Source organism: Neurospora tetraspora, assembly GCF_033439725.1.
Source record: "Neurospora tetraspora strain CBS 560.94 chromosome Unknown B0H65scaffold_2, whole genome shotgun sequence".
Taxonomy (NCBI): Eukaryota; Fungi; Ascomycota; class Sordariomycetes; order Sordariales; family Sordariaceae; genus Neurospora; species Neurospora tetraspora.
In genome coordinates this window covers 660,215-686,978 of record NW_026944384.1, presented here as the reverse complement: position 1 = coordinate 686,978, position 26,764 = coordinate 660,215, and the positions used below count along the sequence as shown (strand labels likewise).

General features: G+C 52.7%; 9 protein-coding genes and 1 non-coding gene across 10 annotated transcripts; 4 read left to right on the top strand and 6 right to left on the bottom strand.

Annotated features, from left to right (window-relative positions):
* Positions 1-282: 282 nt before the first annotated feature.
* Positions 283-639, bottom strand: B0H65DRAFT_545648 (uncharacterized protein; the record flags this gene model as incomplete). Its single annotated transcript, XM_062829395.1, has 2 exons — positions 283-554; positions 630-639. 2 exons carry the CDS (start codon positions 637-639, stop codon positions 283-285), a joined length of 282 nt encoding a protein of 93 aa, XP_062683826.1.
* A 2,520-nt stretch (positions 640-3,159) lies between these two features.
* B0H65DRAFT_90748 (uncharacterized protein) lies at positions 3,160-5,432 on the bottom strand. Its single transcript, XM_062831553.1, has 5 exons — positions 5,152-5,432; positions 5,015-5,100; positions 4,776-4,962; positions 4,555-4,725; positions 3,160-4,461 (listed from the first exon to the last, which is right to left on the bottom strand). Exons 1-5 carry the CDS (start codon positions 5,228-5,230, stop codon positions 3,206-3,208), a joined length of 1,779 nt encoding a protein of 592 aa, XP_062683825.1. The 5' UTR covers positions 5,231-5,432; the 3' UTR covers positions 3,160-3,205.
* Positions 5,433-6,726: 1,294 nt separating this feature from the next.
* B0H65DRAFT_486940 (Nin one binding Zn-ribbon like-domain-containing protein) lies at positions 6,727-8,663 on the top strand. The gene is made up of 3 exons (XM_062827695.1): positions 6,727-7,212; positions 7,286-7,777; positions 7,852-8,663. Exons 1-3 carry the CDS (start codon positions 6,996-6,998, stop codon positions 8,475-8,477), a joined length of 1,335 nt encoding a protein of 444 aa, XP_062683824.1. The 5' UTR covers positions 6,727-6,995; the 3' UTR covers positions 8,478-8,663.
* Positions 8,664-10,705: 2,042 nt separating this feature from the next.
* Positions 10,706-11,472, bottom strand: B0H65DRAFT_517904 (nucleolar RNA-binding protein; the record flags this gene model as incomplete). The annotated part of the gene is made up of 2 exons (XM_062828685.1): positions 11,158-11,472; positions 10,706-11,048 (listed from the first exon to the last, which is right to left on the bottom strand). The coding sequence occupies exons 1-2, from the start codon at positions 11,346-11,348 to the stop codon at positions 10,706-10,708; spliced, it is 534 nt and encodes a 177-aa protein (XP_062683823.1). The 5' UTR covers positions 11,349-11,472.
* Positions 11,473-12,471: 999 nt separating this feature from the next.
* Positions 12,472-12,999, top strand: B0H65DRAFT_418512 (uncharacterized protein; the record flags this gene model as incomplete). The annotated part of the gene is made up of 1 exon (XM_062824149.1): positions 12,472-12,999. The coding sequence occupies one exon, from the start codon at positions 12,472-12,474 to the stop codon at positions 12,997-12,999; it is 528 nt and encodes a 175-aa protein (XP_062683822.1).
* A 620-nt stretch (positions 13,000-13,619) lies between these two features.
* Positions 13,620-15,408, bottom strand: B0H65DRAFT_90676 (uncharacterized protein). Its single transcript, XM_062831551.1, has 3 exons — positions 14,289-15,408; positions 13,843-14,187; positions 13,620-13,775 (listed from the first exon to the last, which is right to left on the bottom strand). The coding sequence occupies exons 1-3, from the start codon at positions 15,201-15,203 to the stop codon at positions 13,734-13,736; spliced, it is 1,302 nt and encodes a 433-aa protein (XP_062683821.1). The 5' UTR covers positions 15,204-15,408; the 3' UTR covers positions 13,620-13,733.
* A 1,041-nt stretch (positions 15,409-16,449) lies between these two features.
* B0H65DRAFT_t75 lies at positions 16,450-16,539 on the bottom strand. The gene has a single exon. It is a non-coding gene; the product is annotated as a tRNA-Pro (tRNA).
* A 750-nt stretch (positions 16,540-17,289) lies between these two features.
* On the bottom strand, positions 17,290-18,519 carry B0H65DRAFT_90656 (Ca2+ regulator and membrane fusion protein Fig1-domain-containing protein). Its single transcript, XM_062831550.1, has 2 exons — positions 18,268-18,519; positions 17,290-18,199 (listed from the first exon to the last, which is right to left on the bottom strand). Exons 1-2 carry the CDS (start codon positions 18,326-18,328, stop codon positions 17,313-17,315), a joined length of 948 nt encoding a protein of 315 aa, XP_062683820.1. The 5' UTR covers positions 18,329-18,519; the 3' UTR covers positions 17,290-17,312.
* Positions 18,520-22,091: 3,572 nt separating this feature from the next.
* Positions 22,092-24,659, top strand: B0H65DRAFT_506128 (uncharacterized protein; the record flags this gene model as incomplete). The annotated part of the gene is made up of 1 exon (XM_062828044.1): positions 22,092-24,659. One exon carries the CDS (start codon positions 22,092-22,094, stop codon positions 24,657-24,659), a length of 2,568 nt encoding a protein of 855 aa, XP_062683819.1.
* Positions 24,660-25,036: 377 nt separating this feature from the next.
* On the top strand, positions 25,037-26,736 carry B0H65DRAFT_455055 (Peroxidase, family 2-domain-containing protein). Its single transcript, XM_062826219.1, has 4 exons — positions 25,037-25,474; positions 25,591-25,806; positions 25,993-26,295; positions 26,521-26,736. The coding sequence occupies exons 1-4, from the start codon at positions 25,306-25,308 to the stop codon at positions 26,640-26,642; spliced, it is 810 nt and encodes a 269-aa protein (XP_062683818.1). The 5' UTR covers positions 25,037-25,305; the 3' UTR covers positions 26,643-26,736.
* Positions 26,737-26,764: the final 28 nt, after the last annotated feature.

Here is a 26,764-nt window from a genome sequence, read left to right as displayed (position 1 = left end):
TTTCGGGAGAAAAGATTGTCTTTGGGATGATATGGTCAGCTTTCCAATATTATCAGACGAGAAGCAAAGGTTGTTACGGCCGCACTTGTCCCGAAGCATTAGGTCGATAGGCCACCCCAAGAGGCTGGACACCAGGGCTCAAGTTACTTACTGAGTGGTGATGGTGATGTTTTTGTTCAGTCTATCTGGTACGCGTTGCAATGGTAGTGTGGACTGGGTTGACTGCTCAAGTTTCCTCCACGAGCAATTGGACGGCCCAATCATACAACAGAACCAAGCTGATTATTTTTCCTCGCGCTCCGACCTTTTCCGAAGCTTGTCGTGGCGCCGGGCATTTGCTTGGCCCTCGTCGTAGAGCTTCGTACGTTGGGCGACGGTGAGGAGTCTCACACTGCCACGGGGGTTTTCGGTCAGGGGGTTGTGGCTGGCTGCTGTGATGGTGGTGGCGCTGGCCTCGATGGAGCAGATAAGGGGAACTGAGCGGATGAAGAGGATGGTGAAAAGAAAACTGGAGCGGATGGAGAGGATGGTGAAAAGAAGACTGCTCCAAAGGCCTGGCATTTGTCATCCGGTTCGTAAGGGTCCTGCATGCCAACAGCGTACGAAAGCATCGATGACTTGGGCCACACGTTGGGCCATGTTGTTTTTTTATCGATGCGTCAGTAAACATGGCGAGCATAAAGTCCTCGTTTGTTGGCGTTCGCGCATTGATCGTGATCTCGCGGGCTCTTCTGATAGCTTCTTCCGCATCTTCGATGCGCTCTCCCACGTAGAGTGTTCCACGAAAGCTATCCGGGGTAGAAAGCAGACTTGCAAGGGCTACCACCACTACGCTCTCTCGCATACGAACACCCGTGCCAAAGTGCCTGTGGGCCTGGGATTCAACATCAGACCGGTTCCGGGACTATGACAAGGGCAAGCCGCCGCCGAGCTCTACCACAACCTCTTTCATAATGTTCTGTCATGTGTCCCCCGATACCAAGACCGGCTTGAAGATGCTCCTAGGCATCGCAACTCTCATCTGCCGGCCATTCACAATCTACCTAGTATACCACCCTGGCACGCCCACCAACACAAACACGCCACTCCCTCTCAGTCTCCAAGCAACACCCCGTCAGTCTCATCGCAGCGGCGTATACCATAGGCCCCGACGAGTTCGACGAGTTATGCTTCATCGATTCCCCATCTGGTTCTCGAGTTTTCTATCCATTCTGGCATCGGGACAAGGGATTTAGCAAAAGAGGTCGAGTCGGCTCCGGCTGGGACTGGTTTTTACGAAGGCCAAGTGAGCCGCTGCGCTCATAGGCAGCAGCCGGCCTAAGTCTATCGCAAGACTCAAAGCTGATGAAATGGACCTCAACTTTCTTCTCAGATGGATGGGGGAGCACGACCGAGTCGTCGACATTCGGAAGTACTGTACTCTACTGGAGCGCCCCAACACCCAAGCCCAGTCAATCGCCCGAGATCGACTGTACAATCAATTGCGGGATCTATACATTTAGAGGTATCCTTTAGTAAGTCCACGTTTTTGCCCTGTGGAGGTAGGAGAATTGTTTGAAGGTCTCCTAGGGTAACGTAGCTCGGATGTTTCCATATACTGAGGTAGGCGTTCAAGGCTTCCCGAAGATGCGAAGATAATAAGTTGTAAAGTTCGTAGCGACAATATTTTTTTGGGAACTTCTAGTTATAGGCAAATTGCCGGAGAGTAAAGTCCAGTAAGCCACCTTTACTCGGAAGGTGTAACCCGGGCAGCATATATTCGTCTACCCTTCGTCCGCCTGTTGGCTGGAGATGACATGACGATAGGGCCGGAATGTTGGATATAGCCGAAGTGTCGGATACATAGAGTTGATGACGAACCCGACGAGGGTGGACCCGTAAAGTCAACTTTATGCGAGTTGAAGCTACCTCTAGCGATGGTATTTGGGTTCCCTCCCAGATGTTGGCGCAGCCTCGTTGAACCTGTATCCATCCCTTTGCGCCTCGAGAGGATTGGGTAGCCCGTAGCCCCCACGGTAATGCAATTCTTAGAGGCTACTTCGGCGTCAATGTGTGCACCGGTGACACTGTGTTCCCGGCTATCATTGCCTGCCGAAAAACAGATGACCTCCAGCTTCGTTCTCATTGACGTGATGGTGGAGAATGAACGATTTCCTTCCCCTTGCCCTTGCCCTTATCTTTGCGTCTGGGTCTGGGTCTGGGCCTGGTTCGGCTTTCTTTCCCAGTCTTGGTCGGTTGGTGCTGGTTCTCATTGTTTCTCTCAGCGGCGTGAGCCGGTTATCGCCGCGGGGCCTGTTGCGCTGATGGTGGGTGTAAGAACCGCGGTCGACCTCCATTTTCTTCTTGATTCGAGTACCCTTCGTCTTCTGCGAACCTTAGCCCCAAGCTCCAGTTCGGACTTGGTTTTCTGCCATCTCATTTGTCTCCGTCTCGTCCGCATACGAGTTTGCCCTCTTCAATTTGATCTTAACCGCGAGCTCGCATCTCCACCTCAGCTGCGACCTTCCATCCAGACCGACGACGAAGATGGACTCCAGTGACTCGCAGTGGCGCACTGGCTTCTTCAGGCGAATGCCCCTTTGGGTTGTTCTGCCCATGATCGTCAACGTCCTGTGTACGTGGCAGCGCCGCAGCGGTAGAGGTTACTGGCGGCGATACATGTAATCGTAACTCGTAGCAGGCCCCGGCTTGGTTTAACCTTCCACTAGCATTAAGCTTTTCATTCATCTTCGCTTTATCGTTGTTGTCAACGTCTTTACGGTCTGGTGATTCAGTATCCTCCTTCCTTACCTTGGACAAACGGCCTGGCCTCTTTGAAGAGAACGTCCAAGGTCCAGGACTCCAGGTGGCTATTCGACCGAGGGCAGACGTATAAAGCTTAGGTTCTTGTCCCGCCGGCTAGAGGTATCATGTAACCACACTGTCACGGCCAGCAAAAGACCAGCAAAATACCAGCAAGGCGAGCATAATAGGACCATGCGATGCATGTGGTAAGTAACTTGCCTTCCATAGAGGAAACTGACAGGCGTTGACTACCTCTAGAAGTAGACCTCGACTCGGCCAGTGGTCGCAGGATTTGTCTGTCTCTGTACCTCTATGGATACCTCTATGGATACCTTACCTCTACACTCTCGTAACATGCTTCAAACTCATGATAGATGTCAACAAACATAACATGTATTAAGCAGGCAGTAGGGCAAAGTATTTACTTCTGCAACACCAAAAGACTCTCCGAACTACTCGCCCTCTTGACCATTCCCGGCCATTCGTTATTAACCTCCTGCCTAACCTCCTGTCCCGCCCATATCCCCATCCCCTCCTGTCCCTGTCTTTGTCCAGACCACACAGAACCCTGCCCCTGCGGCTGCCCCTTACTCTCCGAAACCGACATCCCCCTCTCCATCTTCCTCCCCCTAGCACCGCCGCCCCCAGGTCTATGCAACGGCGTAATCCTCACCTCCCCGCCCTGTGTATACACAGTTCTCGTGGCGGCCGTTTCTACTTCTACCCATCTACCGGGTTCCTGATTATTCCCCACCTGAGCCTCGTATTGCTGCTGCTGTCCAGGTCCCTGATACCCGAAGTGGGCCATGTGGCTAGGCGACAGCGGTGGTGGTGGTGGTGACAATGGGCGGGTCTGGTTTATGGCGATGGCTGCGGGTTTGGGGCGTTGGATGGGGAGGGAGGCGCTGTCGGCTGTGCTTCCGTCGGGGGTGGGCAGGTTTTGGCCGTTGGGGGAGGAGAGCGAGGTGGATTGTTGGCGGGAGTGTTGCCGTGTATGGTGCGGTTGTTGGCCATCACGGCTTCCTAGTCTCGTATGGGAGGAGTGCGCCCACCGGCGATACTCCTTATGCGCAGGCGTGAGCTCCTTCTCCCTCTCTTTCTCTGCAGCCTGATCGTCAGCGTGGCTATCGGCGTGTGAGCCAAGCGTTTGCAGCTCAGCTTCCTCTTCGCCATGTAATCCGTCCTCGCTGGACTGCGTTCCCAATCCACCATTACTCCCCTTACTCTTCTTCGTAAGCCACGTCCCTGTACTCCTACTCCCTCCTGAACCTGAAACGGTGCCCTTCCCGGTGTTATCCACCCGCGACCACGTCCCCGTCCCGTAGCTCCCGTAGCTATAACCACCTCCCCTTCCTCTCCTCGCTCCCCTGGTGAGTTTCCTTTGTCGTCCACTGAAGATGGGCTTCAACGCGCTGACACTGGCGCATGAGATGGCGATGGTCAGCTCGATTACTGACCAGAGGTTGACTTTGATTCCCTCGTGAAACGGGTCATCGGCTAGGGTGTAGGTGTAGATGGTGTGCAGGCGGACGATGGAGGCGACGGCTGCGAAGGTGCCGACCCCGAAGATGAGGAAGAGGGCAATCTTTTCGCGGGTGGGTCGATTGATCCCGCGGAGGGTGGAGATGGGGAGGAGGAGGATCCAGAGGTCGGTGAGGATGTTGAAGCCGGATGTGACTGTGGGTGGTGTTAGTATGGAGCTGGGGATTAAAGGGTTCGAGAGGGAAGGGGCAACGAAAGGGAAGGGAAAGGGGTGGAATAGGTACTCACAGTAAAAGAAGGCCGTTGTATTGATGCAGGTGCCTTCGACAGCGCCGGTAAAGTCCCACATCTTGTGAAGAGGCTGGCATTGTAACAGAGTAGTAATAATGCAAACAAGAAGGAAAACAACGTGCAAGATGATTGTTCCTATGCAAAGGTAACGAAAGGTGCGTGTTACGGCTGGTGACGGTTAGTCAGGTGAAAGACGGGTGTTTACCAGGCTGACTTACCAAACCGGATGTAGGTAAAGAGGATGGACACCTTGATGCAAAAGATGTTGGCATAGTACATGGCTTGGATAGCGAGAGTGATCTTGAGAAAGTTGACCATGTTATCTAGAGTGAGCGTCGACATTGGCATCCCGATGCCATTGTGCGTGAGGATGATAAGGTTGATGAGGTAGCCAAGAGTGAGGGTCTGCGGACGGTCAGTCTCATCGTATTCCTCACAACAAGTGTTGACAACCCACCATAGCAGCAATGATGAAGTAGTCATCTGGGCCGGGAGTTCGGACAAGGATGAACCTGCTGATGCATCGGAGGAGGACGAACAGCACTGAAGCCAGTCAGGAATGAAACAGTAAACAAAGACGAAAAGGTCACTAACTGGCCATGGCTATCATGATAGCAGAGGTAATGATGAGGCCATGTTGTCGTCGTACATCCTCAATGGATGGTTGATCCATAACTCTTAAACTTGTGGAAACAGTTGTATTCAGCCCAAAGGAACGGAATCACGAAGCTGGACCCTGCGGAGGAGGTCTGTCTGCCTTGTGGGGAGAGGCGACACACGCGAGTATTCGTATTCGTGAAAGGGTCCATGGATCTGACGGTTGGGATCGAATAGCCCGGATATATAGATTCTTTTCTTTTTCAAAAGCCTAAACGAAAAGCAGGTACATAAGTCATGGCCTGGTTGTCATGTAAAGGGCCATGCGCACAGACATGCGAGACGAACTCCTAGCTCGCTTGGCAAAACAAGCGAGGCCATTCACTTATGATATGGCCATGGGTGAATTAGCTGAAGGGGAAACGAAGATGGCATTGTGAGCACCGGGGTGGTGTATGAAGGGGGCTTTACCCTTTGCTCTTTAGGGCAAGTGACAATCGCTTAGGGCCACATGTAAGGCTTCTAGGGTCGAAGCGACGAAGACGACGAGATCCAGATGGAGGTTATGTATCATTCGATGACGAGCAGGGGAGTTCCCGCACTCACAAGGCCCTTGGAGATGCGCACTAATACTCCAGACGGGATGGTTGCCCAAACTGTCAGGTGTCATGAAGAAGAATCGAGGATCATGAAAGCAACCTGGCTGAAGGAGTGTCTGGGTTAGGATAGACATATGCGCCAAGTCGGTGCTTACACCGTGTTGAGTGATTGGTGTTGTCATGGTATAAGACTTTAGACAAGGCCCAGCGTAGTTTCACACTCAACGACTGAAGGTAACTGAACGGATGTCAAGAGCAGAGAAACAAGAGAACGTTGCTATTGAAGACCGAAACAACAGAAAGGAGGCTTCTCAAGATGTGACCATGCAAAGGCAGCACGTCATATCCTTGTTAGCGAGGATCCAACCCAAACCTTCGATAACACTGGTTCGGGCCTTCTGGTGATAGTGTTCGGCCATCAAGATGTCAGCTCGCTTGTGTTCAGTCAGAGATCAAAGGAAGCGAGCAGGCAGGATAACATGGGAGCATGGGTAACAAGATGAGAGATGAGTTGGAGTGGTTGAGGCAGCAATGGAATGAAAGGAGAGTCCCAAGTGAACTTGCAACCGGTGCGACGACGGGACGGCAGAGTTGAAGTCCGGGTTGAGAAATGTAGAGGGTAGACGTGGGTAAAGTGCCGGGTATGTAAGAGCTTTATCGCTTGTTGCACTTGCGAAACATCCGACGGCCCGGGAAAAAGGGACCCGGGAAGAAGGGACCCGGAAGAGGAAGGAGGGTGACTTGTCTGCCGTCTGTCAGGCTTACAACACACGGACCTGGTGATAATAAACAAAATGATGATAACCGAGGTGTCTGTTAGATGAAGGATTGGAATGACACGAAGCGATGGGAAGAGGTTGGACATGTGAATGTGGTCAGGTGAAACCACTGTGAAGCGCACTGAAGCTCGCTGAAGCTTTACGTAAGTCGCCCAGAGCAGTTTAGATGCCAAGACCACAGGGTGGAGTCCTGTCTCTCATATCTGACCACTCACCATGTCCTTCCAGAATGATGTGACGAACACCTTCGAACTCCACTGTTCACGTCGACATTTGACAATCGATAGCAGAGAAAATTCTGCCACCAGATTCCGCCTGAATTTTGGGCGACCGCATTCAACACCACTGCCTGATACTGGCATCTTATCGCATCCCGCCATTCAACCCACCAGACGACCCTCGACTGCCCATCGCCATCCTAACCAGTCAATAAATCGTCAGCCACATTCGCAACACCGCCAATATGGATGCTCCCGTCGCCGAACCCGCGGCGCAAAGCCAGCAGAACCCCGCCCCCACCACCACAGCGCCAGCTTCAACACCTGCGCCCACGACGACCACCAAGCCCGTCCACTCCCTCGTGATCGACGCCAACGTCATCATCAAGAACGACCCCAGCGTCTCTACCCTTATCGCCCAAGCCGAGGAGCTCTACACCATTCCTTCGGTAGTATCAGAAAGTTCGTGTCCACCTCTTATTCCATCACAACCACTCCCAGACCCAGACCAAGACCTAACACTACTCCCACATAGTTCGCGATGAGGCCACCCGACTCCGATTCCAAACAACCCTCATGCCCTTCCTCAAGTTCCGCACCCCCCGCCCGGAGTCCATCAAGTTCGTCACCGATTTCGCCCGCCGCACCGGTGATCTTATGGTTCTTTCCAAGCCCGATATCCACTTGATCGCTTTGACGTATGATCTCGAGTGCGAGAGGAACGGTGGCGATTGGCGGTTGAGGAAGGAGCCTGGTCAGAAGTCGGTTAATGGTGCGCCGCCAGCCAAGGAGGAGGAGGGTGAGAAGAAGGAGGAGACCACAACCGAGGAACAGATCGAGGAGAAGACCGAGGCTGCTCCCGTAACGGAGGAGAAGGCCGAGGAGGTAAACCAGGTGGAGGAGCAGCTCGAGAAGTTGGATATTGGAAGCCAAGAGCAAGAGACAACACCTGCCCCTGAGGAAGAGGAGGAGGAGGAGGAAGAAGAGAACGACGGCGAAGCCTCTGACGACGACGGCGAATGGATCAGTAAGCCCCCATTTCTCCCCCCCCCCATCCCCTCCATCCCCTTTTGTTACCACCACTAACACATCCATCCACAGCCCCCACAAACATCAAAAAGGTCCAAGCCCGCGAATCCGCCCACGTAGCCCCCGAGCCCCTCCAAAAGACGCTCCAAGCCGCCCTCATCACCTCCGACATGGCCATGCGCAACGTCTCCCTGCGCATCAACCTCAACCTTCTCGACTCCTCCTTCGCGCGCATCACCGTTCTCAAGACCTGGGTCCTCCGCTGCCACGGGTGCTGGAAAGTGTGCAAAGACACCACCAAGCAATTCTGCCCTTCTTGCGGTCAACCGACCCTCACGCGCGTCTCCTGCACGACCGACGCGGCCGGCAACTTTACGCTGCATCTGAAGAAGAACTTTCAGTTTAACAACCGCGGAAATGTCTACTCTATTCCGAAGCCGACGCATGGTACCGCGAGCGGGAAAAACCAGAATGTTAAGGGTGGTGGCAAAGGTGGATGGGGCAAGGAGCTGATTCTCGCCGAGGATCAGAAGGAGTATATCAAGAGGGCGGAGGAGGAGAAGAGGACGCGGTATAGGGATCTGATGGATGATGATTACTTGCCGGGTATCCTGACGGGGCAGAGGCAGGGAGGCACGGGGAATAATAGGATTAAGGTGGGGGCGGGGAGGAATGTTAATGCTAAGAAGAGGAGGTGAGCGGGCAGTCAGTCAGCCGGTGTGCCTGGTTAATTCTGGGGGCCATCTTGGAGCTGGGCTGAAGGGGAAAAGGGAAGGGTAAAAGGTATGTTTCTGTTGGTAGTCACTGTCAATGGCGTAATGGCGTTAGGTTTCATGAAGAAGATATGTTTACTCGTCTTTCTGTCTAGAGAAACCCGTTTCTGAATATGTCTTGCGTGCTGTCATGGTGTGATACATGATGGACAAGAATACGAATTCAACAGCTCCTTGCGCCTGTGCCTATGCCTGTATAGATCCCCGTGCCTGTGCCCATGCCCGATGACCGGTGACACTAACAGCCCCTAGATATTATAATGCATCCGGTCAGTCCTTTGTTTCCCGTCCTCATGTCCAGGTGGACGTGGAGCTCTCGACAACCTGAACCTGAACCTGAACCTGAACCTGAACCTGAACCTGAACCTGAACCTGAACCTGAACCTGAACCTGAACCTGAACCTGAACCTGAACCTGAACCTGAACCTGAACCTGAACCTGAACCTGGACTAGAACCTAGACTAGAACCTGGACTATAACCTGAATTTCGACCCGAAAATCGAAGATCCACCCTTAACGCCAAGCCTTGAACTTCATGTCGACGTCAAATTGTCTAGCTCCGTTTCAATGTCAAGTCGTCAAGTCCTTCCACCTCCTTCCTAGTTACAGTTCTCAGACCTCACTCAGAATCTATTCTGGCTCCGTTGGCTCCGGCGAAGGTAGATGTCGTAAGGCCATGTGAACAGGAGTCGGGAAGTAATACACTTAGACCCATTTACCAACTGCCAAACATATACATCGTCAAAGCGACCTTCGAGTGAACCACGTTCAATCCAGCCAAGCCAATGTTGACGCAATACACAGTAAACAGTCCTCAGTTACTTCTCCATAACCCATCTCCTCCTCCTCCATCGCCGTGCATACATACTACGATGAGCAAGTTACCCATCCATCTCAAGAAGACCGTGAAGACAGATAAATATTCCGTCCGCATGCCGCAGACACCGACCGCCGCCACTATCACACACTGTACATGTACATACTCCCGCTCTCCTCACTAGCATACTCGGCTGTGTATACCAACCAACTAACCAACCAACCAACCAGCCAACCTCGAACACACCCTATCCTCTATCCCAGCTTTAAGTAGACAGAAAAACAAAGGTCTTGCGAGTTGCAAGATGTCCGTCTGTCCGTAAGCCCAATCCCCCGGCCGGCCGGCAGAAAGGAGAGTGGCCTGAGCTGCCTAGCTTGTGGTGTTTTTGCTCTCCTGAGTTTGTAGCCGGAAGTCGTTTTGGTTTATGTCCTTGATCTGACGTCGGGAGCTAGCTGGCTTTGCCTTTGTTAGTTTAGCCAGCCAGGAGGTTAGTAGACTTGGCTGGGCTGCTTCTGACCTCCGTTTGGGTTGAAATATGGTATTTCCGGGTATGTAGTGTGATTGAGACTGGAATCTTGAGCCGGATGGCAGTACTGAGTAGCCTTGGTATTCAAGCATGGTGGGAGAGTGCAAGCGGTCACAGCAGTCATGATAGTCGAGGAGAAATAGAGGAAGGAACAGGGTGAGGAGCGGTCCGAATTGACAAAAAGAGCCACCAATGTGTCATAAACGGACCGAGAGGAAAAATCATCGAGAAGTCATTGGTATTTTTCCTTTTCCTTCCCTCACACTATGCTCAGATGCTCTTCAAAAAGCAAAAGACGCCAGGAGACCCCCCATACAAGTAAAATCCCGATAAACGCCACACACAGAGAGGAAGAACAAGCTGCCCAACTTCAACTTGTCTTCCTTTTTGAAAAAATCCGAAAGGAAAAGAAAAAAAAAAAGCAATATCGATCAAGCATCATAAAGGTGTTTCTCCGGGATCCAGAGAAGCCGAACAAGCCAGCCAGCCGGTCGGTTGCCATCCCGCCGCTGCCGCTGCAGGTGCCATCAGTGTCTTGTCATCATCTGTAAGCCCCCAGTCGTTGTGAATTGCCATCTCCACTTCCAAGAAAACCGTCTGCCAACGATCGGTTTGATTGAAGATCCAACGGGATGAACCAATGCCATGCTGCAGGAGAGCAGCAGCCAAAAACGAGATCGTGGTCGTGGAAGCAAGAAGACACTGGTCGAGCACAGACTGATCGAGCACAGTAAAGAGGCGGACAAGAGAGGTTGTTGGTGAACTACTTCTTGTAGCTACCGCAAGCCTTGCCGTCGTCCTTGTCGGTATTCAGTCGTCGGCCTCGTTCTCCATATTATTGACCATCTTGTAGTACTGGTCCAGGTAGTACTCGTCCGTGTGATTGGCCTCGAGCATGGCCTTGATCTTCTTGTCGAAATTGTCCTCCTGCTTGGCGATGTGTTGATCTAACATAAGGGAGACGACCGCGGCCTTGGCATTGAACTTGACTTTGTCGGCTTCCTTCTTATCCATGTTGTTGTCGGCTTCCTTCTTAACAATGTCGGTGGGAGAGACGATTCTCAGGCCGGACGCGAACAGATAACGAGTGGCGGCATTGACGTAGAATTCAGTCTTGACTTCGGTCAATGGATCCCGCTTCGAGCCACTGTCACTCTACTCGGTGGTCTTGTTGAGCACCTCTGTACGCGACGGAAGAAGGAAACGTCAGCCGCTGTTCAGATCCACTTGACTGACAATTGGGTGAACCGGGAATGGAATACGTACTCTGTGCGAGGAGGACCGCAAAACGGCGGCGGAGGGTGATACGGTGACGAGACCACTTGTCGTCGGGAGAGAAGCGAGCGGGGTGGGCGCTCTTGGTGATCTGGCCGTCGAGGACCTTCTTGAGGGTGTACTGGCGCGCGAGCGGCTTGCCGTCGGCGTTCTTGGCGGGGACATACATCAAATGCATTTTGACGGTTTGGTCTGAGCTGACGGGCTTGAAGTGTGGTGGTGTGAAGAGTGGTGATCTGGGGTTTGGTGGGGGTGGGATGGAGAAGGGTGAGGTTGTCGTGAGAGTTGTCAGATCGATCTGCTGCCTTTCGATATTTTCGACGTTGCCGCGTCGACGAATGGAAAAGAAACTGCACGAAAATTGGAGTGGTCTGTGCGCTTTGGTCGCTTAAGGCAGGCGGTGTGGGGGAAGTTACCCCACACTGCAAGGCACGGCTAGCTGAAGAAGGGAATTAGTGGGGCTTGGAGATTGGTCCCCTGTTCATGTCATCGCTGTGTGGGCAACCGTCTGGTGGAATTGGAAGGCACGGAACTTTGATCTTGAATTTTCAATTTCAACTTTTTGGCAGTCCACTGAACGGATTCGCATAACGGGCCGTGCCGTCGTCTCTTTACCTCCCGCCCAAGCATTGTCCAGCCTTGGACTATGACGGCGCAATTACTCACGGTTCAGTGTGCCGCGGGTACTGAATTCACACTCGGTTGGCCATGGTCATCTTGGCGTGCCTTTGCCGAGTTCACCAAAGTGCCGCGAACAAAGGCTTCCAGAACAATGTCTTTCCAGTTATGCTCCTTACAACGAATCTTTTCTTCCTCTTCCTCTCCGTACACGGGCTGTTAAAAAAAATGACCCTCACAATCACCGGCACTATGCTATGTCGCTCCGGCACCGCGCCGTTGTTCAGACCTTGTCTGGGACATGTCCATGATCAATGCCTCTTGCAAAGAGTTTACTCCCATTCTTCGGGCAGAATCATCCAGATTTGCCGAACAATGCCCTTCACACATAACCTTTCACCGGGAGTGTTCTCCTCTGATCCGGACACAACAGTCGTTGTTCCATTTCAGTATCCTGAACAGTCTTATTCACAACCTCCACGGCGTCACTTTCCCCAAAGCATAAATACTCTATGATCCCTTCATCAAATCCCAAATGTTCTTGCTCATCAGCATCGACTGGATATTTCGAGACACCACAGTCATCTGCAAGAAGCAAAAACCAAGGTAACACCCCAATTCCCAATCTCAAGCTAACAACCCCAATACCTCCTTCTCTTCTCAAGTCAAAAACAAGCACCAAAATGTGCCAAGGCCGCATAATCTCTCACTTCTGCCCCTCCGCCCTCGCCAGCGACCCCCGCTGCCCTGCTTACCGCCTCACCACCCTTAGCGGAGGGTCCGGCGGGCGCATCCCCGCCTGGTCGTACTATTTCGACTCGGCGACCTCTCACTGCTGCGGTCGACATTCTACCTCGGTCGACTGCGGCGACTGTCCCTACAACACGTACGGCCGGCGCAGCGACGTCAAATCTCTCAAAGTGTCGGTTTATGTGTGTCAGGGAGAGAGTATGTGCCCTGTTTGTACGAGACGTTTTGAGAGGGAGAGGATGGAGGCTGGGGAGGATGTGGAGGGGTGGGCGGTGAGGGAGATGTGGAGGGGGAAGGAGAGGAGGGAGAGGGAACGGCTGGAGAGGATGGAGAGGGAGGAGAGGATTGAGGAGGGGAGGTTGATTGGTGAGATGGAGAGGTTGAGGGTGGAGGATCGGGTTGGGAGTGTGGAGGATGTGGAGGTGCTGAGGAGGCAGTTTGAGGGGATGAGGTTTTATTGATGGGCGAGGAAAGTGGTCGTAAGTTTGACTTTGGGTCCGACATGCTTGAGGGAGGCGGTAGGTACCGATGGGTGTTGTAAGATCATGGTTATGGGCTAGGATCACACTCGTGGGTTGGGCATGTCTCTGGTAGGCGCCCGAAATAATTAAGTTGACTCTCATTTGCTTTCGATACGTTCCACTTGAAGTGATTGCTGATTGCTCTGCTGTTCGTCTCATGCTGATCAGGGCTGCAGCCTTTGACAGCGCCACATGAGCGCTTTGAACCGCTGCCAGGGAAACTGCAGCTCACACTAACTCGGTTTGCAGGTTCTTGACGCGGAAACTGTTGGTGCAAGTGCTCGGTACTCTGGTACGTCCCGCACGTCCCGCCCTTTGGCGTCTGGCCTTATGTCATCCTCATTTTCCCAACTTCAACTTCCTAAACAAGGTTCGATGCATCAAATAACCGTCCACACTTCCCACCTATCGTCTACGCGATTTGATTTTCATAACTGTTCTTTATAATTGATGAACAAGTCTCCCACGTAAAGACTCCAGACACTATACGTACCTAGCACCAGTTCGGACCGCCAGCCATGTCAGCACGCGAACTGGTCAATCTGGCCTTCACAGTACGAGAGACGAGGTAACTCCAGCACATTCAGCTATGCAAACATCATTAACTCCTCTATTCGAGCTCTATTGTAACTCCAAAAATGTGGGTATCGTGTACTTTATCATTCCTCACTCTCCTAAAACTTGGCCAGCTTCTTGATCTCGCTCACATACCAGCCCTAGAAAACAACCAGTTAGCATCACATACTCGGGAAAGGAAGCAAAAGGGGTTAAAACGTGACGTACAATCTCAGCACCAGCACCAACAACGGACTTCATGCCCAACTTCTCAAAGATCCAGTGCGGCTCAACCTTCTTGTCGAACAACCTGGCATCCGCATCCGGGATCTCCGGGTTGAGGATCAAGTTGGCGGGAAGCGAAGGGTTGATGACGGCCGGGCGTCCGATACCGATCATGTCGCAGTCGTCGGTGGCCAAAGCGGCCTCCATGCCCTGACGGGTGCGGAAGCCGCCGGTAACCATGAGAGGGAGCTTGGGGAACTTGGTGCGGATGATCTTGGCGAACTCGAGGAAGAAGGCCTCGCGGGCCTTGGTGCGTTCGGACTTTTCGACCTTGGGGCCGTTGGCCATCTGTTGTGTCTGTCAGCATTTGTTCCGGCGCCCCTTTCGTCCTCGACTGGACATAAACAACCCCTTTTCTTCCACCAGAGAAAAGAGACGCCAAAACTCACCTGAGGATCCTCATAACTCCCACCACTAACCTCCACAAAATCCACCCCCCACTGCTCAAAAAGCTCAATCTGCCTCAGCACCTCCTCCGTCGTATCCGTCTCCTCCTCCTTTCCATTACGTCCCGTCTGCCAATCCGCACTATTCAACTTAATCCCCACCACAAACCTCTTGGCCTCTTCCTCGCCCACCGCCTCGGCCACCTGCCTCCTACACTCCTCAATAATCTCCCCCACGATCCTCGCCCTGTTTTCGGCCGACCCGCCATACACATCCCCGCGCTTATTCGTCTTCTTGCTCAAAAACTGCGCCAAAAGATATCCATGCGCCGCATGGATCTCCACGCCCTGGAACCCGGCCTCCGCCGTGATTCTAGCAGTGTAACCGAACTTTTGCACGATATCCTTGATCTCGGCGACAGTCAACTCCCGGGGGGTGCCAAAGAGCAACTTGGACGCCAAACGGGGTACCAATCCCTCTCCCAAAACCAACGGCACAGCACTAGGCGCCACCGCTTTCTCCCAAAGTCCCCTCGTGCCAGCGCCCATCGGACTTTGGCGGCCGGGATGGTTAATTTGCACCACCACCGGCGTCCTGCTCTGTCCCTTGAGGAGAGCAGCATCAGCCCAAGCCTTAAACGCCGTCAGAGTCTGCTCCGGCGTCGTACCTGGGTGACCAGGGGAGATGTCGTGAGCGTCACCCTTGTGCGCGTGGTCGACTTGCACGTTGCCTGTTAGGATCATGCCCCAGTCGCCGCGCGCCCAGACGGAGTAGACGGCGGAGAGCTCGGGGTTGGGCAGGTGGTTGCCGAAGCCGAGTTGTTCGGCCATGGCGGCTTTGATGAGGCGGTTGGGGAGGATGAGGCCGTTGGGGAGGGTTAGAGGCTGGGCCAGCTTCAAATCGGTGACGGAAGCCATCTTGGTGGTGTTGTTTGGATCTTGGTGATCCGGGACGTTGGGTTGGGTGTTCTGAGTTCGGTAGGTAGGTGAGGTTTGGTGACTTGGCGAGGTTCGGTGAAGGGGTTTGATGGTATGTCGACTGGGGATGTGATGGATGAAGGACTCAAAATGAGAAAAGTAAAGTCAAAGCAAAGACCAGAGACGATCACCCCCGGTTTATAACAGGTGTATCAACACTTTTAAGTCCGAGATCTCGGTATCAAGAACCAAGCGGATACCGCGGTCCTCGTGGAGTCGTGTGCCACGCTTATTAATGCTTCCAGTTTCCACTACCGAAGCCCCACCGAACAACTCCGTAGCGGGTAAAATCCTTTCTTCGGCCATGCTTCCGCCGTGCTTGACTCGCTTGAGTTTAGTGAGTAAGGTAACATGGAACAAGCCTGGAAGATACTGGAAGTCCAGAACAACAAGAACAGTTTCACCCTACTGAAAAGAAAGGGATTGGTAACATTTCGAGGCGAAACCGGTACCTGTTTCAGTGTTTCGTTCAAAAGCCGAGGTATCTCCTGGAAGAAGCGATGTCACCAATTTTTTTTACCCCTTGTCACCCCTTGTCATTGGGTTGGTGTTGGTGTTGGTGTTAGCGGACGTCGATCGTAGATCCCCCGGCGGCGGCCGCGGCGGCGACGGGCTAACAAAACTCTCCGCCGAAAAGGAAAAGTGTCCGGTGGGTGCTCAGCGGTGGTAAGTTTTTTGCCTTATCAATGCATTTATCATGAACATAAACCTCATGATTAACTTCGTCATCTTTGGTGGTGTAAACATGCTTCCAAAAGCCATCTTACTCAGGTTGGTAATCTAAGTAAGATGGCTCTGACAACTGCGCCTGAATGGCATCTGCCACCTGATTGATATCTGCGTGGAAGGTAGCATGTGAATGTGAACAGAGAAAGGATAACAGAAGTGAGTAGAGGCAGGCAGGAATGAAACTTGGAGGTTGAGTTTTGGGGCAGTTCGCAAAATGAATCCAAGTTCATTCAATCCTTGGATGATACTGGTCCGACATGTCCCCGTTCGCATTCGACCAAAATGGCACACAAAAGAGACAGCAGCATTAGAAATCAAGGAAAACGCAAAAGAAATCGCAAAGAGCGAAGGAAAAAAAAAAAAAAAAAGTTTGTTCGCACGACCCGCGGGAGAACAGAGAATCAAAACAACCGAAAATGATTGGGAAGAACAAAAAAAAAAAACTCGAAAAATGAACGGGGCCACCCGGGGATTGAACCCGGGACCTCTCGCAAGAATGCTCAGGATTGAACCCTAAGCGAGAATCATACCACTAGACCAGCGGCCCTTGTTAGTTGTTGTTAGCTGCTGCGGAGTAAGGGCTTATACTGGCCAATTCAGTATGGTTAGGGTGTTTGTCGAGGGTTGTCGGTGGTTGTCGGTGGTTGTTGATGGTGGTCCGACGGGACATGGGGTGAGCCACTCGCCGATGTCCAAGAATTATTGCGGATTGATGCCAAAAGGTTTGCATTAACTGCATGTTGAGTTCCGGAACATTTTCTAAGCTACATGTTTCGTGGTTTTGCTGCAATGAGATTGGCGGACTGATCGTTCACTCGGTGCCTCGGTTGGTGCCCTGTGGTGCTGAACGCCGTTTGGGATGAGTTGGGATTTCGGATGGGAGCACCAAGTGGAAGTTGTAAAGACAAACGGTACTGGATGGACTGCATGTGGTAGTTGCAGTGATCTTTACATCGTTCTTCATTCCTCCGCTAATTGCTAATTGCCGGACTGGGAAAAAAGAAGATCATCTTATGAGTTGCCACCAGTGAAGGCAGTCTTGTGTAGTATTTTACCATTAAGGAGGGTGCTGTGCTATGTATGGTAGATTTGACCCAAAATGCTGACCCGAGCATCCTTTGCCATGGCATATCTTTGCTCTTCTTTCCCTTCAAACCCTGCAGATAATAAACCAAAACGCCTTGATATATGAATCAGATCACCGCAAACCACATCCCTTCTTGTCGTTCATAGGCAGGTACCTAGTCTTCCCCCTTTTGCCGTCCATCCCATCCGTCACCCATCCCCACACCACCCCTCCCCTTCCCCTCCACCCACAGCTCACACCATATCCTCCTGCTGGGACTTCTGCCTCCCAAAAAACTTGGCCCTCTTGGGCTTCTTGACTTTATCCATCGCGTAATCCTTCGCAAAACCAAACGCCTTCTCCTTAATCCCCTCCGCACTCATAAACTGATCCAGGGGGTTCTCCCTCCTGACGAACAACATGACGGGCATCGTCAGCACAAAGAGGAACATGAACCCAAACGCCATCCACTGCAGCACCTGTAGCGTCACGCCCTCCTTCATCAGGATCGCGCTGCCCTTGATATTGCGCGTCGCATGTCCCAGCGCACCAGCGGTCTCGGTAGTCCCGATACACGCCGCAAAAACAATCATCACCCCCATCCAGATAGCAGAGTAACACCCCCTTCTTACAAACTGCTGCTTTTTGGTGAGCGGGGTACCGGGCGCCAGCTTAGCCAGCTGCCTCTTGACCAGCTTGTACGGAAACATGAGGACCAAGCCGATGGCGAACAGCGCCGAGCCGGTGAGCAGCACTTTGCCAAAGATCTGATCCTGCAGATCCAGCCCTGTCAAGACCATGTTCTGCAGTTCCGGGATGGCGCCGCGGGCGTTGCTGTTGTTCATGACTTGAGGGAATAAAAGCTCGGTGAGCTTGACGATGTCCTTGGGCTCGTCCGGGTCGTAGTGGCCCGCCGCCGAAAGACAGGTGCGCGTGTCGCCGTCGTCGCCGCACATGCCGAAGTAGCCGAGGCGGACTTGCATGGAGGCGATAGTGCCGTTGGAGGAGGAGGTCAGGGCGACGACGTAGAGGGAGGGGATGGTGGGTGCCGAGGAGAGGCAGCCGGAGAGGGAGAGGGTGAGGAAGAGGATGGTGGGGATGATGAAGGTGAGGGGGGCCCATTTGAAGAATTTGAAGTAGGCTGGGGAAGATGGGTAGGTGTGTTAGTGGACTTTGGTTGATGTTGAGGTTTGGATGGGGAATACTCACGTCCATAAAAGAAGTTCACCCCCGCTTCTCCTACATTTCTGGCCCCAGTTTTGAGACCCATTTTGCGGGCGTGTAATGTGGTTGGAAATAGGAATAGGTTGGTAGTAGAAGATTATGTGAATATGGCCTTGATGCCGTGAAGATTGTCCGACAAGCCAGTTATCGAGGAGTGAGTGAGATCGAGATCGAAAGACGAGTAAGGAAAGACGGTGATGTTGACCAGCAACACTTGGATTATTTTGTTGAAGAAAAGTCGAAAGAAGTTGAACCCGGAACTCCTTTGAAAATGCTGAAGGACGAAGGAGGATAATGACCAGAAGCGCTAGAGAAATAGGAAAACCCGAACACAAAAGAAAGGTAAAAAGGGAAAAGTGAAGACCCAACAAACAATGCGTTGGCAGTTGTTCTGTGAACTGGCATGAGACAATGGGAAAGGAATCGGACGTCTGATATACAATACCTTTCTTCCCGTGGTCATGGGTTATCTGACGGGAAGGTTATGCGCCATTGTGGGTCGCCAACACCATACTACTGTCTGAAGAGCTTCTCAATCGTGAACCATCTGTCATGCAATTTGGAATTGGTCGATGGTGTGAACAACACATCAACGGCATCAGGGTATCAAGGGGGAGGGGGGGAGCCGGGGAGGGAAACACGGGATGCGGATCATCCACGCGCCCCAAGTACTGGCGGCAGTGAACACGATCGCCTTGTAGGGATCTTTCCGCGTGAAAGAGCATAGGAATGCCAGTGAAAGTTCATGGTGTCCATACAACTGCGTGGAGGTGTTTGAAGAAGCGCGTGGTGAATCCGGAGTCAGTGGATGTCGTTCGTCCATTGTTTCTCTGACTTTGTTTCTGTCAGCGATTCGACCAGACAAGCGCACTGCTAAAACGAAGCCCCACATGGCCTCAGCGCTTGAAGTGGACAAGCGGGTAAGTGGAGTGGCCATTAACGGGGTTTGATTGGTTGCAGCTGCTCATTTCATCCTCAATTGGGAATTCGTGAAACACCGTCAAAAATAGACCCCTGCCCATTGTTAGCGCGCGGAGGATCTCTCCCAGACCCCCCACTGCTCCCGCTGTCGTCCAAACTTTGAAGAAACGACATCCAGTCATTCACCTGCGTCTCCTCCAAAACATTCATCATCAGCGGTTCATGGCCCATCGTTTTATTCTTGAATTTCAGTTAAATGACAGTCTCGCTCACTCGACAGACGCGCCGTCTCGTTGCTCCTCTTTGTGAAGCACCAGCTCCCGTCACGCGTGTCTTTGACAGCTGCCAACAGAGAACAGTCAAGAGCACCAACGCAACCGCCAACGCACGTACGCGGTACGCGCTGAAGGGTTCTCCATTGTCTTGGACATCGGAACGGTTGAGCAAGACATCAAAGCCTTGTGCCAGGCGTACACAGCAGTCTTCGCGGGAGCATCTTGGCAATTGCAAGCGATAGCGTTTGGCGACGTCTATCATGCTCTATCCTACTCCTAGTGACTGAGCTTCTGACGGCTGTGAGGGAGAGGCACCTGCGATATATGGGGACGCCGGCCGGGTCATCACCATGGTTACATATCAAATGCCTATGCCGCGCCTGAGCAGATGGCCATCTTGAGCCTCATCCCAAAATATCTGACAATATCGATTACATAACTTGGCTCGTCACGTTATCGGTCATTGCTGGATATTGAGTAGTCAGTTCCGAACCGAGCCCTCCCGTATTCCGTCGGCTTCAGCGACGCCCATGTCATTCGGACCTTGAGGCTTCGGGAGGCACATCTTCAGCCCTATCAGGGACCTACCTCTAGCGAAGGCGCAGGGAAGAAATCCTTTTGGCCAGAAGAAGACCACTGCGCCGGAGCTTACCCCGACCCTAGTCCTCGAATTCCGTGCAATGAGCGCCCAGAGATCGTGAGGGCAGCTGCTGTGTGACGTTAAACTCGTGAGGAGAAAGGTCGGATGTCTCCATGACATGATACTCCACGATATTACAAGTGGCTGGAATCGCATCATGGCGTCCCGGGTCTGGAAGGGACGGTTAGTCATTAGGGGTAGTGCAACAACAATTTCTCGACGGCAGAGTTGCAATTTGACAACGGAGATGCTCATCTCAAATGTCCCAGAGACATCAAACGGATTATACTTGAAGAAAATGAAGGTCTCGAGATATTGGCTTGGTCTCACGTTGCAGGTAAAGTCAATGTCCTACCCCCACATCGGAACCAGGGGTTGGGGTAGTCAGATATTGACCGTGGTCTAGAACGTCTAGGGAGGGATCATCAAAGGGACCACGGTGCTGAGACACAGCAAGGTAGGCTGAGGAAGAACCCCACGGTGCCACGATCCACCAGTTCGGTTGTGTGCTTGATGTTTGCGGGCTGCGCCGTGGACCTTTGTTGTTGTGATACGATCAAGAGCTCCATCGTGAGCCTAAGCCGACAGCGTTGCTTTTCTCTGCTGGTCGTCCTCGTACCTATGCAACCTTTCGGATTAGAGACTGAATGAGCAAAGCACTGCGACCTTGGAGTTTTTCACCGCAAGTTGGCGATGTTAACCGAATGGCCTGTCGTTCGTTGTTCGAAGCTCATGTCATCAATTCATCCCGTCCAGATTCAGTGCTTACTGTGGGCTTGGATGCATGGCTGCGGCGCGTGCGGTCAACCCGCCGGTGCGGTGTCGGGTAAGGCATCGTCACCTCACCCCAATTGCAACGTTATCGAGAAACTGGAGACGTCCCCCGTCTTCCAACTCGCTAACGTCTGGATTCTGGACTATCTTCCGAAATCAGGTCATCTCAGCCGAAGAGCACTATTTAATGTCTCGCTACCAGTCTGTCTCATAACGGTTCGATGCTCGAGAGATGGCTCGCGAAGCACTATCTTTTCCCCAGGATCATCGCGGTTTACGAACGGAAGCCATGATAGCTATCAGACGCTCGCGACTCCCAACTCGACGACACACACACATGATGTAACGTAAACTGCCGGGCCCGCCAATCCGACATGCCGCGGAGGCCTTGTCAGGTCCCCTATGGATTGATGGCAGGTGTAACATAAGGACTGTACTCCGGGACCAATCAGAATCGCATCTTCAAGCTGAACCGATGAGCTGCTGAAGGGCCAACAGCTTCACGAGAGCTTCGGGAAGAGGGGCACAGCCCCGAGCCACATGGTCTCAAGCGAATCATGGACCATCCCAGACGACGTTTTTGTCCCGCCGTGCAGCTAGGCATGATGCATTGCACAGCCCTATACAACATGTTAACACCAGAAGCCATCTCAACGGGCAATGAATGATAGCTGGTACAAATGTGGTCTTCTTTGGGGAACCGTCATGAACACAAGCGACCACGGAGACGGCACATTGTGGCTTTCAACATGCGGTTCCAAGTCAGTGACTTGATGAATGGTTGCAGCACAGAAGCGAATCGAGTGTCACGTCATTCGGCGAGCAACTACTCTGAATGCCATCTCTCGGGCCAAGATACGCCCTCTCTGTAGTGACGATGGCAGTGCACAGAGTGTCACCGCAGCATGGAGCTTCCTTCCTTGAAGCTTCCACGTTGAAACAGCGGTATGCGGAGATCTGGGGATGATGGTGTATCAACCGCGTCTTCTCCGAGTCGGGCCGTCGAGGTTCTCATGATGATATAACCCTAGCTTTGGCTCCCTCCCCCCTCTATCCGGAAAGATCTCCATCTCTGTTCTTCACTCTGCCGAGCTCAGAGAAACGATCAGAAAATGCTATCTTCACACTCACAAAGATCTCTAGATTTCAACTTTAAGACATCAAAAGTCCCTTCGCCTAAGCAGCGTCGAACCACCACCATGGCTTTAACGTTCAGTCACCTCACTGCGGCAACCTTCGAGAAAGATGTCGGACGCGGAAGGAAACGACCCAGAGTTAGAGAAGCAGTCTCATGTGAACAATGCCGGACTCGCAAAATTCGTTGCGATCGAGAAACACCATGCAAGCCATGCAAAGACCGCGGTCATCCATCGAGCTGTGTCTATAGCAGCCACAAGGACCGAAATCAACATCCTACTTCCAGTCCTCGCTCCAACAAGCCAAAGACAACAAAGTCTTCCAGCACAAGTCCTCCTCAGACGCCCTCTATTGAGGTCGTCCCACCCATCCAAACACACACTCCTCCCGAGAGCTACTCCTCCTCCATCAGTGAGACACCCGAGCCAATGCTCAGCATCGACCGAGCACTCTCCCCCTTCTCCCGGCAGCCCTCACCACTCCCCAGTCCACGAAGCCCTCGTTTCCAAACCTCGGCCTGCAAAACCCGCATGATCGGCCTCAGCCACTGGATGGCCCCTTGCAACGAAATGGACGTCGTCCGCGCCATGCTCGACCACTCCGAACCCTTCAACCCCTGCCGCAAAGCCTTCCACGAGCTCAAGACCATGCTCCGCGTGCACAACTCTATCCCTCCTTCTCTCCCAACTCTAACCAGCGACACCGACCTCAAACTTCTCCTTCCCGACCGGCCCACCTGCGACCACTGGTGTGCGCAGTACCAAGCCACGTACGGCAGGATCTACACCATCCTGGATCCCAAAGCCCTCACCACGGACGTGGACAGGATCTACAATGGAACCCTCTCCCACCCCGTTCATGTGTCCAAGGTCTTGCTAGCCATGGCCATCGCCATGCAATCTTCTTCCTCCGACCGCCTCTACGGCCGGAGCTTAGCCCGCCAAGTCGAGATCTTCCTCCACTCCTCCTCGCGCTTCCAAAAACCCTGCATCGGCGTCGTGCAGGTACACTTGTTACTCATCATCCTCAAGACCATCTCCGCTTCAGACACGGACAAGATGTACGATTTGATGGGTCTGCACGGGATCACGATGCAGATCGTTTTGAACATGGGACTGCATCGCGATCCGGCGCTGTTTGCGGATGTTAGTCCTTATCATGCCGAGGTCCGCAAGAGGCTGTGGGCCATCTTTGTCAGGTTGAATCTGGATTATTGTGTTAGGAGCGGGACGCAGTTTACCCTCCGTCTTGAAGAGAGCGACTGCCCGCTTCCCACGACCGCCGGTCTTCGAGCACCGGACTCGAGCACTACTACGTCCAACACAATCCTGAGATGTGAACCGGACGAACAAACCAGAGCTGATCTAGCCTTTTCCATCGCGACCGCTCGACTAGCCAACGTCATCGGTCCCATGCAACAAGCTTTATACTCCTCCTCCAAAGCCTCAGACCCATCACAAATGCAGAACGACCTCAGGGCAGCCTACGAGGACATCGTCGCTTCCCTCCCAGCATCACTCCAACCCGGCACTCAGTGTCAATCTACCACTGCAACAACAGACCCCATCCAAGCTCTTCAGCAGTCTATGCTTTCTATCAGCTTGCATAGCTTCCTCTCCATCATCAACCTCGCCTCCACCCTCTCCTCCAGTCATACCACCAACGCCCACCCTTCCCAACGAACCTCTCTCATGGAAATATGGGACTGTTCAGCGTCCGTCTTTCACGAGTTCCAATCTCTTTGCGGCCAGTCTCCTAGTAGTAGTCCAAGCAGTGCAAGCATAACCAGCATGGCGTGCCATTTGCTGTGGACAGACGCCTGTCGCGCCGTGCTAGCTGCTTGCTGGACGGTCTCCCGGCTACGAGAGCTCGACCGATCGTCTCGTTGCCACCCGCAAAAAAGAAGGGTGGTGCACGTCTTCCAGCAGATCCTGACGGAGACACTGGGGTTCTTTTCGGGGATGTGGAGGGCAAAGTTCCACCTTGGACCAGTCGCGGCCAAAACTAGCATCATCCTGGCTGTCACATTGAACGTGACGTTGAATAACAGCTTGGATGAGCGGGGCTTGATGGAAGTGGGCGTTGCGACGGCTGAGAGTCTTGTTGCTGAGTTTATGCAGGCTCTCAGGCGGATGCAGAGGGAGGGTCAGGGCCAGAGTCAGGCCCAAAATCAACAGACGTCACGGTCGGCGACGATGTCGTCGGATCTGGATCTGGAACTGATGATGCCGTTGCCGTTGACTTACTCCCCAAGTGTCGTCTCAGCCTCCCTCTCCAGCCCAGACCTGGACTCCTCACAGTCCGTCGCGAGCTTCGCGAGTCTTTATGGCTCATGGCCTCATCCACCTCCTACTCCCTCCAACACCCTACTGGTACCGCCTACGAGCTCAGGTACAAGCTCGATGGTGGGGACGCCGTCGTTGACGACACATGAGTACTTCGACGTCGGTAGCTTTTCGCCGGCTGACTTGGATGGGACGTTCGATCTGGGTCTGCCGCAGCAATCTTCGTATGGGGAGTATCAAATGGTTGATGGGAGTACTATGCAGCAGGCCCAGGAGGGGATGATGTATAACTTGAATCCGTACCAGGGGATGGAGGGGATGAATGGGATGAGTTTGTGGCAATGAGGCTGAGAAGGAGATTTGGGAGACCGAATTACTTGAGCAAAGACTTTACTTTGAAAGCTCGGGAGAGAGAGGGGATGGGATGGAAAGTTGTAAGATGTGGATGTGTTCTTGTGCATGTCTTTTACCTACCTCTAAGATACCTCTAAAGAAAGATTGTATGAGACGAGCCCGTAAGAATTTCAGCAAAAATGCAGTACTTCAAGCATTCGTACCATCCATCTGTTATCGATTTAGCTCCTGCCTGCCCTCCACCTCAAAAGATGATGCAACTTCATGGTAGCACCAATTGCCTTGATTGGGGATCAAGCCATCGGATCGTATCACGAACCTCATTGGACGCGCTTGCTCCATTCCACCCGCCTGCACAAGCTCGCCAACACAGCATGGCGAGCGGGTAAAAACCTCAGGGTAGTACCTGTGACGTTGTTTCAGCCCAACAGCGGGAGGGAGCTCGGGAGCATAAAACCGGGGTAGCTTCCAACTCCATTTTTGACCTTTCATCATCATCACCGGCCGGGCCAACAACACTCACTTCACTCATTCAACGTCAAGCCTCTCACTGACAATCGCGATCGACTTACCATTAACACCAACTCACCAACCGTCCACACACCTAGACTACCTAGCAAGAGGTCACCCGCCCACCATGTCCTCCTCCTCCTCCTCAAACATAACCTCCACAGCCTTCGGCATAAAAGTCATGTCCTTCCTCACCTCCATTCTGGCCGGGGGGATAGAAGCCTACGCCAAACTCACCGGGAAAAGCGAAGATAAAGAAGAGGATCACTCCTGGCAGAAGCCGGGGCCTGATGACCGTATGTTCTTTATTTTTTATTATTTTTTATTTTTTTTCTCTTTCCTCGCTTCGCTCGATATCATCAGCAAATAATTTTGTAAAGATAGCGCTAACAGAAACCAAAAAAAAAAAAAGGCCGCTGCCCCTGCCCAATGCTAAACGCCCTAGCGAACCACGGCTACCTCCCGCACGACGGCAAGGATATCTCCCTGGCGGCATTGATGCAAGGCCTAAAAAGGGGGATCAATTTGGCGCCGGATGCGAGTCTGATTGTTGGGTTCAAGGCGTTGCAGGCTAGTAGCACGGGGAGGTGGATTACTTTTCACCTTGACGATCTTAACAAGCATGGAGGTAAGTAAGCTCTTGTCTCTTTCTTTTCCTTTTTCACTTTTTGATGACGCCGGTGCCGGTGCTGTGGTACATAGGCTGGACCAGACCAGACCGGTTCAGGTCAGGTCAGGTCAGGTCAGGTCAGGTCGGCACTGCGAGTTGAGTTGGGGGCGGACATGGCGGGCATGGCGTGCTAACAATGTGTAGTCATCGAACACGACGGATCGTTATCAAGAGGGGACATCAGCATGGGCGACAACCACACCTTCTCGCCCGAAATCTGGGCCACCACTCTTCAAGTGATCGGCTCCGACGAGCGGATTAGTATTGAGAAAGCAGCGCAAATGCGCGGGTTTAGGATTGCGGAAGGGCCCAAGATTAACCCCCACGGATTTAAGATGAGTAGCGATGATTTGCGGTTTAGTGCTATTGAGACGGCCTTGTATTTGCGCGTGTTTGGACGGGGAACGGAGGGCGGGGCGGAGACGAGGTGGGTGAGGGTTATGTTTGGTGAGTTCTTCTTTCATTCGTTCTTTGAGGTTGGAAGTGATGGTTGGGATGGGGAGGAGGAAAAGGCGTGGGAAAAGAAGGGTGGGTTGGAAGGAAGATGGTGGGTTGGAAGGAGATGTCGTGGTGGTGATGCGGAATGGGCAGGGGACCGGGGCGGGACGGGATGATGCAGTGCGGTTCCGTGCAGTGAAGTACAGCGCTAACCACTGAACAACAACTGAACAGAGGAGGAAAGGCTCCCAATTGAAGAAGGATTCAAGAGGTCCGACAACCCGCTCACGATTGCGGAGATTTTGGAATTGCAAAGGAAGGTTGAGGCTGTCGGTGCTGCTCCTGATCCGAAGTGAGCGATGAAGGAGGCTTTGGTGACGGACCATAGATTGATTGAATGATGAAAAGACAATTTTGAAAAGACAAGAAGCAATTCTGCGATCGCAATAGGCCCAAAATGATGAAAGAAAAAATGGCA